Source organism: Crocodylus siamensis, chromosome 5, assembly GCF_052110815.1.
Source record: "Crocodylus siamensis isolate JL-2025a chromosome 5, ASM5211081v1, whole genome shotgun sequence".
NCBI lineage: Eukaryota > Metazoa > Chordata > Crocodylia > Crocodylidae > Crocodylus > Crocodylus siamensis.
The window spans coordinates 179,321,437-179,334,179 of NC_143399.1; the positions used below are offsets into that span (position 1 = coordinate 179,321,437).

The 12,743-nt window shown below is 42.9% G+C and overlaps 1 protein-coding gene across 7 annotated transcripts in view; it reads left to right on the forward strand.

The window, feature by feature from the left end:
- The window catches only part of MLLT10 (MLLT10 histone lysine methyltransferase DOT1L cofactor), a 260,813-nt gene that overhangs the window by 65,270 nt on the left and 182,800 nt on the right, over nt 1-12,743 (forward strand). For all 7 annotated transcript variants that reach the window (XM_090047298.1, XM_090047304.1, XM_090047299.1 and 4 more), the window contains one exon: nt 3,263-3,372. In XM_090047298.1, coding sequence (XP_089903424.1) covers nt 3,263-3,372 — 110 coding nt within the window. The remainder of the gene's footprint in view (nt 1-3,262; nt 3,373-12,743) is intronic.

The following is a 12,743-nucleotide window of genomic DNA, read 5'->3' on the forward strand; positions in this document are numbered from 1 at the left end:
TCCAACAGTGGAGCTAGTCCAAAGCTAGGCGCGGCTGCCGGCTCCTTAAGTCCCAGAACTGGTCAACGGCTCATGAATAGGAAATACAGTGCAATACTGTAACACGGTGAATCGTTGTCAGTTGTCGGATTTCTGAGGCCTTTGTGTTCGCTGGGATACGCCCAGGCGGGGAGGCTGAGAACCGGTCTGCGGGGTGATCAGGCCCACAGAGTTTTCCAGTTGTCGTCTCTGCTGCTTCCTGCTTTTTTGCCTCTTTTATAGATGTTTGTTGGACTGCCTCTATGACACTAACTATCATACATAGAGATAGGATAATTTTCTTTTACATAATTATTGCTAGGCAGACTTTCTACATAAGTTTCATTTCTGCAGAAATGGCACTTCTAGATAAGAAATGAAATTTACAGAATGCACATGTGTAGCTTAATGTCAGTGGAGAAAAGTACAAAGCGTTCATTTTGATTAACAGTCGACTTCAAGGTTACATAAATGTGAGAGTGCCACGCGGCAGTTATACAGAAAAGGGAAAATAATATAAAGTCTTTGCTAAAAACTATAAGATAGTTACAAAAATAATCTAAAATAACATAAAGCACTGTATTTAATTGTAAGCAAAATTCTTCTTTGGATGGGCTCTCCACAGGCATAACAAGATCTAAGTTTGTCAACTGATCTTCACAGGGTGGAGGAAAAGAGCTGCATGCAGCTGTTAGACTACATTTAAACTTCTCTGGAATAACAACGTGGCTTGTGACTATATGGTTACACCTATTACATTGCAATCATTGTTGATAACATTACTTTACTTTTTGTAGAAAATTCAAAACTCTGGTTGAAGATTCCTAGAGAACCAGAAAGCAGTGTGCACTGGGTTTTTTCTGGTTATAAGTAGAATTGGTTGAAAAGCAAAAACTATCTTTTGTGATATGCTTTCTTTACTTTCATACCATCCTAAAATCAGCAATACTGACAAAATGAATAGATGCTACTATATAGTAAGTTATAGTGGGATGGTGCACTAGTATGATCTGATAAAAGTGAGACTTAAGAATGTATATAGTCCATATACTGTATAGCCTTAAGATAAAAAATATATATATTTTGCAAGTCTATCTTAATTGGCCTGTTTTGGAGCAGCATTGGGTTTTTTAAGGAGAAATCCACACATAATCATAGTCTTGTGACAAAATAATACACTGAGTTGCCTCAAAATAATTTCTATTATATGGTGTAGGGAGACATTGTAAAGAATTAGCTGTACCAAGTTCTTTTTGAATTGCAGTATCTTTGCACTTGAAGACTTTTTACTGTTTATATTGCTACTTTTTATATTAATAAAATGTTCTTATTAATTTAGTTGGACAGAAGATTCTATTTAATCTGGGATAAAATATGAATGGTTTTTGGGGAAACTCAAGATGAGAAACTGGTGATGAACAGGGATCCGGGTTTTCTGTTTCCTTTGGAAAAATGGAAAAAAACACGGATTTCCCCCTTTTAAGCGAGAAATGTGGATTTTCCACTTTTGCAAAGAGCGCTCTGCAGGCTGGCAGAGTTCCAGCCTGCAAGGGGCTGGGGGGAGCAGAAGAAGGGTGGTCAGGGTTGGGGTGCCATGTGCATGTACACGCTCACACATACACATGGCTGCCTGACAGCCTGGAGAGCAGCTCCTGCAAGTAAGTCTGGTGTGGGGGGGAAAAGGAGGGATTGAGGTGCCCCCATAGGGAAGGAGTTGGGCAGGGCTAGGACAAGGGCTTCTGCACAGCTGGGTGATGAGTGGGACTTGGAGCCCAGGCCTAGAATGCACAGCTCTAGGACTCCGGTGGGGAGTTGGGCAGAGCTGTGGATGCCTTGTCAGGTAGGGGGGGTGGTGGGGTGGAGTTGGCTCCCTGCTGCTTCACACACTTACGGGTGGGGAGCAGAGCGGGGCACGTGCCCCCTGGTTTGTGTGCCAGGTGGGGTGGGCTGCCTGTTGAGGGCTCAGCTACTGCCTTCTGTGGGTGGCAGCTGGGGCTTGGACAGGGCTCAGGCTGCAGAGGTCCAGGGGCTGTGGACCTGGGTCCCTGGCCTCAGCTCTGGCAGCTGGGGGCCCTGTCCAACAGGGCTGTGGGGGGGCTGTAGGTGGGGAGTGAGGGGCCTGGACCTGTGTCCCAGGGAGGTCTGATTTTTCCATGATAAAAAGCCTAAAATCAAATACCAAATTTATAGGCACTTAAATATATTGAGGCATTGGTAAGCTTCCAAATTGATTTAAAATTGTAAATATACCAATAAAACATTCTGTTTAATCAACACATATATTCGTGTTTCATTTTAATTTTGGATTTGGGGAGTTTTAATCAGAGAATTTGTGCACGCTTGAGGGGTGGGGGGGTTGTATACATTTAAATTAGTGAATTTGTGATTTTTGAACAGAGAAAACCAGGATCCCTTGTCATGAAAGTATAACAAATACAGTTGGTTTCTAGCTGGCACAAATTGTTGAATTGTCTTTTTTTTCCTTTTAAATATACATTCAGACTTCCTTTGAAATGTTGTTATAGAACTAAAAAAAGATGGTAAGTGACAAAATTGTCATCAGCAAACCCAAACTGATGTTTTGCAATGATGTTGTCAATATGGAAATAGACAGAATTTATATATTTGACTTAAGAAGGAAGAGAAAAGACTGATCACACAGTAATTTACTCTTCTTGTGGTGGAAATGTTGTATGAAGAGAGAACTTTTCAGGAAAATGTCTTTTGAAAGAACCTATAATCTAGTGAAATAAAATGAACGTTGTGAGCTATAGATGACCTGAAAAATGTGATGGTTGATTATGCTTGTTTGACTTCTAGCTGTTTCATAGAGTATTCTTTTTTTTTTGCAAAATTTTTACAGTTTTGGGATTTTGTACAGTTTATTTTCAGTGTTGAACCTGTTGGTTTAAAAGAACCTAAGAAATAATCTGTTCTTCTACTTGGTGTGCTAATGTTTATATGGATAAATAATTGTCTTCAGTGTGGTGATAGTGGTGGTGGTTGTTTGGGTACATTCTTCACAGCTTGAAACGGTAGATTTTTGAGAATGTATTACACCCAGTCTTTGCATTGCATCCTACCTTATGGTAAGAATCAAGTTAAAAACAGCATATATTTAATGTTCTGAATATTTAAAATAGTCTGTGGCAAAATGTGATGTAAACTCTTTTCTTTGCTATGTTTTAAATATTTTGAGTTTTCAAAATGCGCTAAAATAAAATGCAATTATAACTTTTTGTAGGTTGGGCTCATGTGGTTTGTGCCCTGTACATTCCCGAGGTGCAGTTTGCAAATGTTTCTACAATGGAACCTATCGTGTTGCAGTCTGTTCCTCATGAGCGTTATAATAAGGTATAATTATGTGTGTTTATGACTTTCATTTCTGTGTGTGTGTGTGTGTATATATATATATATATATATATATGTGTATATATGTGTGTGTATATATATATATATAGTATATATTTCTATATAAGCTAAACTTTGTCTTTAATTTTTAAGCTTGTTAAAATTAAAATTGTATATAGAACTTTACATTTCTAAAAAGAATAATTTAACTGGAATGTCATGCATCAAATTTGTTTTACAATATGCTTAATTTGTAAAATAGAGGATTAATTTAGACTTTCTGATTGAATTTTTTCTTTTATATAATTTCTTCAAAGAGTTAATAAAGTTTATTTATTAAATTATTCTTTACATTTAGTATGTCTTGTTCAAATACTTTATATAACAGGAAGTATCTACTTGGATATCGCCTTTCTTTTAAAATATGCTGCTAACCACAATGTTATTTTAATTACTCCCTGTGAAAGAGGGGATTAAGAAAATTGTTTTTAATGTTTTTAGCTGAAATCTTACTGCTACTAATACTACTTCAGATGCTGATGTGGCTGTTTATAAACACGTTTATCTTCTAATTGCTAAGAGTAGAAAAATGATGTTACTCCATTAGTGCTAAACTGAGCAACCCTTACAGATATGAGTAGTACCTTTAACTTAATGCAATAAATACTCATATAAGTAATAATTAGTTCTATTGGACTCTAGATATTTTTTTAAATTTGTTTTTGCCGTGGTGTTTTGTTTGCCTTTGCTTCCATGCATAGTATTTTACTTAGTGTTTCAGTTGTGATGCTCTAATTTTCTATTCTTTTTGAATTTCCTCCCTCTTTGTATATTGTCCAATTTATCTTTTACATGCAACTGATGAACCTTTTTGTTTATTTCTAATTGGCATTATTGTATGCATTTCTCTTGCTCCTCTTTCATCTTCATTTGGGTTCTTTCATGTAGCTGTTTCAAGCCCTTGGGACAAAGTGAAGGATAGGGTTCCATGGAAAAGATGGTGGCTTTGCATCATCTATGGCAGCCCTACTCTTTAGAGCAGTGGTGCTCAACGTATAGCCTACAGACACAGCAATAAATGCTGCCAAACTTCTGGACCTGTGGGGAATGCTGTGGACTGGATGACCTGGCATGGAACACCAGATTGTGCTCATGCATGGGGTCAGGCCACGGCTGTATCCAGTGCTTGGGGCTAGGCCAGCATACTGAATCGCAACTGTGGACCACCACTCATGCCAACCTTGCTCTGGATTAGGTCTGTGGACTGACCTCATGCCTCGGATCCAGCCCACGAACTAGCCTGATTCCACTCATCTGGTCGACAGGGCTGGGTGGGTTGAGAACTGCTGCTTTAGATAATTCATTACTACTCACATTCTTTGCTTCCTTCTGCCCGTTGCATTTTTCTTGCTTCATATCTTCTGTCCTTTATTTTAATTTTCCTTTCACAAACGCTTCTACTTTTTCCTCATCCACATAATCTAAACATTTATTTTTTCTCTCTCACACTGTCCTGATCTTTGCTCCTTATGTTTTTACCTTCTTATTTATCAACGTTTCAGAACAGCCAAGGTGTTACACACAGCTCTTCTCTTGCGTATTCAGGGAGCTCTGCTACTAGAAGAGTAACCACAGCAGCCTTTTACCTCTTTCTGCAATGGCAAGATTTGCTGTAGAACTTAATGTTGATGTTAAGTCATACAGTAGTTGCTATAGAGGGTGAACAAATCAAGACCCCTCTTCTCACCAACTGTGGGTCCAGAGTGCATCAGCCTTTCCCTGTTTTCTAAGCAGTTGCTATAGCTATTTTTTCTTTCTTCACAGCCTCTCTCTGGCTGTTGAAAGTTTTGTATTCATTTAATGTTGTTTATTATATATCTAAAATTTTGTTTTAAAGTTGTGTGTGTATATTACATCATTTCCATGATTGAAACTGTACATTATTTTGAGACCATTTACCATTTAATTTATTTAATTTTCTCTACGTTTATCTATCAGTTTTTTATCTTTTTCTTGTTGTTTGACAAATACATTTGCAGATTGCTTGCGCAGGATACTTTTCTTCCAGTTACATGACATTCCTTTTTGCTAATGTTCCAGCTTGTGTGATTAGTCTGTATTACCTGAAAGCCTTTTACTTGCTAGTCATGAATGATTTGTAAATCCCAGATATGATTCTTGTGATTATATATTTCTGGTGGTTTTTGAGCATTATGAGCAAACTCAGAGGTCATATTAAGGATCTGCTTCTTAAGAAACCTGCATAAGATAAACCTGATGTTTAATATATGATTGTTTTAAAAATGGGATATATTTTCTTAGCAATTTCTAAGCTTTTGTTGTTTTGTTTTCGCCTACAAAAGCTTTCAGTTTTGAAAGCATCCAGTCTATGTTAGTTTCCTGAATTACTCTTTTATTTCATAGATTTTCATAGATTTCATAGACATTAGGGCTGGAAGGGACCTCGGGAGATCATCGAGTCCAGCCCCCTGCCCAAAGGACAGGAAGTCAGCTGGGGTCATAGGATCCCAGCAAGATAAGCATCCAATTTACTCTTGAAGGTGTTCAATGTAGGTGCTTGAACCACCCACGCTGGCAGACTGTTCCAGACCTTGGGGGCTCGGACAGTAAAGAAATTCTTCCTTATGTCCAGCCTGAAACGGTCTTGCAGGAGTTTGTGACCGTTCGACCTCGTCATCCCTTGGGGCGCTCTGGTGAACAAACGTTCCCCCAGATCCTGGTGGTCACCCCTGATAAACTTATAGGTGGCCATCAGATCACCCCTGAGCCTACGCTTTTCCAGGCTAAAGAGTCCCATGTCTCTCAGCCTGTCATTGTAAGAGCTGTTTTCCTGACCTCTGATCATGCACGTGGCTCTCCTCTGGACTCTCTCAAGCTTCTCCACATCCTTTTTGAATTGTGGAGCCCAAAGCTGGACACAGTACTCCAGCTGTGGCCTCACCAAGGCCGAGTACAAAGGGAGAATGACGTCCCGGGATTTGCTCAAGAAGCATCTATGGATGCAAGCCAGCATTTTGGTTGCTTTACTAGCCGCAGCATCGCATTGGAGGCTCATGTTCATCTTGTGGTCAATGATGACCCCCAAGTCTCTTTCTTCTGTAGTGCTAACCAACGTAGCACTGCCGAGCCTATAAGGGTGCTGCAGGTTTTTCCTCCCAAGGTGGAGAACCTTGCATTTTTCGGTGTTAAACACCATCAGGTTTTCATCCGCCCATTTGCTGAGCTTGTCCAGGTCAGCCTGGATCACCCGCCTATCTTCTGGCGTGGATGCTTTGCCCCAAAGTTTTGGTGTCATCGGCGAACTTGGCCAGTCCACTCCTGACTCCAGTGTCCACATCATTAATGAAGATGTTGAACAGGATGGGTCCCAGGACAGAGCCTTGAGGGACCCCACTGGTCACAGGGCACCACGATGAGTGACTGCCATCGATCACAACTCTCTGGGTCCGACCACGGAGCCAGTTTCCCAGCCAGCGGATCGTGGTGGAGCCAAGGCCACAACTGGGCAGTTTTGCCAAGAGGTGATCGTGGGATACCAGATCAAAGGCTTTTTTGAAGTCAAGATATATGACATCAATCTCTTCTCCCTTGTCCAGGTGATAGGTCACCTGGTCATAGAAGGAAATGAGATTGGTCAAACAAGACCTACCCGCAACAAACCCATGCTGGCTATCCCTTAGGATGTTAGCCTGGGCCAGTCCATCAAGGATGGCCTCCTTAATAAAGTTTTCTAAGATCTTCCCCAGGATAGAAGTCAGGCTAATGGGCCTGTAGTTAGCCGGATCCACTCTCCTCCCTTTCTTGAAGATCGGCACCACATTGGCCTTCTTCCAGTCTTCGGGCACTACACCAGAGCGCCAGGAGTTTTCAAAGATCCGTGCCAGGGGCTGGGCTATGATGTTCACCAACTCCTCGAGTACCCTGGGGTGCAGATTGTCAGGGCCGGCTGACTTGAAGGTATCCAGCTTCTCAAGGTGTTCCTTCACGAGGTCAGCATTGATGGAGGGTAGGGGATCCCCCTCACCCGGATCTCCCTGTCCCATAGCAGGCATGGGCGTCCCATGGGACTGATGAAAGACTGACGCAAAGTACCTATTTAATAGGTTGGCTTTTTCCTGGGCGTCAGTTGTCCCATCTGGTTTAGCAGGGGTCCAACATTGCCCTTGCTTTTCCTCCGGCTCCCCACATATCTGAAAAAGGACTTTTTGTTGTCCTTGATGCTTGAAGCTAGTTGGAGTTCAGTTGCAGCCTTGGCTTTCCTGGTTTGCTCCCTGCAGCACTGGACCAGTGCAGAATAATCCTCCTTGGAGGTGAATCCCGTCCTCCATCCTTTGTAGGCTTTCCTTTTTAGCTGCAGGAGGTTCGCTAGGTCCCTAGAGAGCCAGGAGGGCTGCTGTGCCTTCTTGCTGCCTTTCCTCCGTGTTGGAATAGATTTAGCTTGTGCATTGAGGATCGCTTCCTTGAGAAGCAACCACTCTTCTTGAACTCCCATCTCCCTGGGGTCATGGTCCCTGAGGGCCTGACCGACAAGCCTCTTGAGCTTGTCAAAGTCGGCTTTTCTGAAGTCAAAGACTTCTGTGTTGCTGACTGACTTGCCAGCTTTACGGTGGATGGTGAAGGTGATCAGCTTGTGGTCGCTGTCACCCAGCTTCCCATCAGTCACTAGGTCGCCGATTAGGTCGTCCCCCGTAGCCAGTACCAGGTCGAGCAGCACTTTGCCTCTCGTTGTCCCATAGACTTCTTGAGTCAGGTAGAGGTCATCCATGCATGAGAGAAAGCTTTGCGACCGCTGGGATTTTGCTGAGTGATCTTCCCAGGAGATGTCCGGGTAATTGAAGTCACCCAATCAACAAATCTCACGTCTCAAACTAAATCGGGCTAAGCTGGCTTAAGTAAACAGAAAAGGAAATATGTTCATCTTATTATTTATTCTACTCTGCTTGAATAATGCATTTCAATGACACGTTACTTAGTCATTTGTTAAGGTAGATGTCAACTGTGGCCTTTGGGGAAACATATGCTAGTTTTTTCATTTAATAGGGCTCAGGCTTCTTATTTGAGCCAACTCTCAGGTTATGACATACACCTGAGATCTTTTTAATTATTATTTTTTAATTTGGGTTACTGCTATTGACAACTGCAACATTTTGTAAATATCGTTAACAATAGCGGATTTATTTGTTATTGAATGGCAGCAGCACTGCTAACAATTAAAGTCCTGCTACTATCCAGACTATTAAACTGACTCTTTCAGTGATTTTTATAAACTAACCACTTTAAAGTACTTGTATTTAAATGTGGTAGGCAGGCTCCAGAAGTTGAGTTTACTTCATAATATCTTTTTTGCAGTGTGTTCTTCACAAGAAAAATTTATGGTAAGAAATGTGCCTCTTTCATTCTTAGCAGTTATACACTTCTAAAAAGAATGCTATGACAGAATGAACGAACACAGTACAAAACTGTTTGTCAGCACATATTAATTTTTATCCAGTATTGTATTTACCGTTGTTATAATCCCTAACATTATTACAGAGAGAGAAGATTTTTCTATTTTAGCAGCACTTCGTAAGTGGTCACTCATTTTGTTAATGATGCACATCATTTTCTGGACTTGTTACTGCTGTTGCAGCACTGGAAGGAGGCTACAGCGAATTCTGGGATGGCTGTAGCCCACCCCATAGCACCCTTCCTGGCGCCGCTGCTGTCCCCCCTCCCCCAGCCTGAAAGAGCCCCGCACCACCCCTAGCCCCAGCCTGTAGCAGCAGCACACCCTTGCCCCACGCACAACTCTGTGGGGCACACGCCTCCCATGCAGCCTCCGGGGGTGCACACAGCAGTGGGAGCCGCTGCCCTCTCCCCATGCCCCCTAGATGAGCCACTCAGGGCTCCATCCGCACCCCACCCCACCCTGCCTTGCCCCAGCTGCACAGTGCCTGCCCCAGCCCCCCAGGGGGGCCTTGATCTGTCCCTCTCCACCATACCTCTTTCCCTCTCCTCCCCCCAAGCAGACTTAGCAGCTGGACGCTGCTCTCCAGTCTGCCGGGCTGCATATTGACAATCGGATCAGTATCAGCCAGTATGGCTCATTGAATTATCTGCCATTGGTATCAGCCCAAAAAGTCTTTATTAGTGCACCCCTAGTTAAAATGTATGAACTTTAATTTTAATAATAAGTGAAACAATTTTAGAGAAATTACTTAAGGATGCTCTCTTTATTTAAAAAATAAGTAGAGTGTTCGTACACTTTTAAAATATATTTTAGCACCAATAAAAGTATTTAACATTTATTAGGTAACCTGTAACTATTTCATTCTTTATTTTCTTTACTGTATACTTAGTACAATTTCACTTGCAAAAAGCCTTTAAAACAATCATAGCAGTGTTCTGAAAATTTTAGTTTCCTGTAAAGCCCCAAATGTCTGTTTATTAAGTGGACTCTGAATAGAAAGGTAAGATAAAGGAATTGTAAAGATTTGTAGTTGTCATGATATATAGATATAAAAAGGTGCATGGCATGCAGCCTTTATAACAAGGAGAGTTGCTTTGGCAATTTGCCAGGGGCCTCAAGGTCATGCCTAATTTGCATATACATTTACATAGGATTTTCATTAAAGTTAAATGCATACAATTGTTTCTTTATAGGACACTTGAGATGCACACAGCAGTATATAAAACATGGTTTTGAACACAAGGTAAAATAGATGGGAAGGGGAAGGCATATCAAATGGAAACTGGCATGGTTTCTAGGAAGGCTTTCCCTGAGCTGGAATATGAATCTTCAGATGGGTGCTGCTGAAAACCTTGGGTTTATTTCATCACCATTTAGGACTAGTTATACATTTGAATTCTGCACTGGTCTCTAAGGGTGGCCATCTCAGCATTTGGCCTCTACGGTTTGCTTGTAATAGGGTGGTATTTTGCAGTTCTTCTATTATTGAGATCTGCTTCTGATATATAGTACTCTGTGTATCAATTGTGATTCCTCAGCAAGCCTGAATAGTTTCAAGCTTCTGCAAGTTTTTCCTTCAGGAACTATAATAAGTGCAACAACCCAAACAACCTCTTCAAAACAAAGTATTATTTCATTTGAAAGTGTAACAGGACCAAACGCGTTTTGTAGACAACCAATCTACAGGCACATCGGCCTTTTTAGAATCTAGGTATACCAAACTTAGCAGATAAATCTATTTTCAGAAAGTGAAATTCACTGGTTTCTCCCAAGTCTCTTTATCTCACTCTGTACTTCAGGGCCAGACTTTTTATCAGTCACAAAGGTCTGTGTTTCCCTCTGTCTCTCTAACCTAATCAGACTGGTTTATACAGCCCACCTGAGGGTCAAGGATAGAGTTCAAAGCAGTTGGTTTTCACCATTTTTCTTTAAGTACAGACCAGTCAGCCTCACTTCCTGGGGAAGGTCTTTGAAAAAATTATCAAGGGCCACATTTGTGAGAGCTTTGCAGGGGAAGTGATGTTGAGGGGTAACCAGCATGGGTTCGTGCAAGGCCGATCCTGCCTGACTAACCTGGTCTCTTTCTAAGACCAGGTAACAAATAGCTTAGACGGGAAGGTGGAAGTCAATGTCATCTTCTTGGACTTCCAGAAGGCCTTCGACACAGTGTCCCACCCAATTCTGGTGGGCAAGCTGAGGGACTGCGGCATTGACAAATGCACAGTCACATGGGTGGCAAACTAGCTTAGGGGAGAATCCAGAGGGTGGTGGTGGACAGGTCGATGTCGACCTGGGAGGGTGTGGGCAGTGGAGTCCCCCAGGGCTCGATCCTTGGGCCGGTGCTGTTCAACATGTTCATTAGTGACTTGGACAAGGGTGTGGAGAGCACCCTGTTCAGGTTCGCTGATGACACCAAGCTGTGGGGTAAAGTGAATACACTGGCAGGCAGGGACCGCATCCAGGCAGACCTGGATAGGTTAGAGAAGTGGGCGGATCTGAACAGGATACGGTTCAACAAGGACAAGTGCAGGGTTCTGCACCTGGGGAGAGGGAACCAGCCATTATGGTTATAGGTTAGGGGCTGACCCTCTCAGCAGCACAGAGGCAGAGAGGGATCTTGGAGTCAGGATTGACTCCAGGATGAATACGAGTTGCCAATGCGACGAAGCAATAGGCAGAGCCAACCGCACCCTGTCATGTATCAACAGGGGCATCACTAACAGATTCAGAGAGGTCTTGCTCCCCCTCTATGTGGCGCTGGTCAGGCCGCAGCTGGAGTACTGGGTCCAGTTCTGAGCGCCGCGCTTCAAGAAGGACGTGGAGAACCTGAAGAGGGTCCAGAGGAGGCCACTCGTGTGGTTGGGGGCCTCTGTGGCCAGCCCTATGAGGAGAGGCTGAGGGACCTGAATCTCTTCAGTCTCCGCAAGAGGAGACTGAGGGGGGATCTTGTAGCTGCCTACAACCTTATCAGGGGCCAGCAGCAGGGACTCGGGAAAAGTCTGTTCACCAGGGCCCCCCTTGGAGTCACCAGGAACAATGGCCACAAGCTGAGGGAGGATAGGTTTAGGTTGGATATTAGGAAGAACTACTTCACAGTAAGGGTGTCCAGAGCCTGGAATAGGCTCCCCAGAGAGGTGGTGCTCTTACCTTCTCTGGAAATCTTCAAGAGGAGACTGGATAGGCACCTGGCTGGGGTCTTATGACCCCTGCCACCCCCAGAGCTCCTTCCTGCCCTTGGCGGGGGTCAGACTAGATGATCCGTCTGGGTCCTTCCCGACTCATTGATCCTATGATTCTAAGTGTCAGTGAATGTGTAGCTTCATGGGAGTTGGCTCATGCTAGAATTTGCCCCGGTAATCATGTAACCAACAACATAGTAACAGACAGCCAAAAGATACAGGCATTTCCTAGTCCTTTCACCACTGCTATTTCCAGAATCTTGTTGATGTGAGGGAAGACACAGAACCATGTTTTCAATACCTGAGAGACTGAAATACCTATCAGCTCTGATTAATGTTATTTAGTCATAGTAGGTAAGCCTGGATAGTTCTTCTAAAGTAGTCAGCTGGAAGACAGTAAATAGAGTAGAATTTTAAAACAGCTTTTGTTGTAGAGGTGCAGGCTGTAGCCGGGGTGGTCTAAGGACATAGGCAGACAAGGTTCTTTGGGTAAATCTGGTATCTTTTATTAGACCACCTCAGTTGGAAAAGTTCTTAGCAAGCTTTCGGGTTGAAATACCTTTTGTCAGGCTGAGGAAGCATCCGTGCTGCCTTTCTTGCATGCATACCAGCCTCTGGCTTCTTTATTATTCTTCCCATCCAGGAAGAGCATACATCAACTGCAGATGCTTCCCCAGCCTGACAAAGGGTATTTATACCCGAAAGCTTGCTAAGAAGAATTTTTC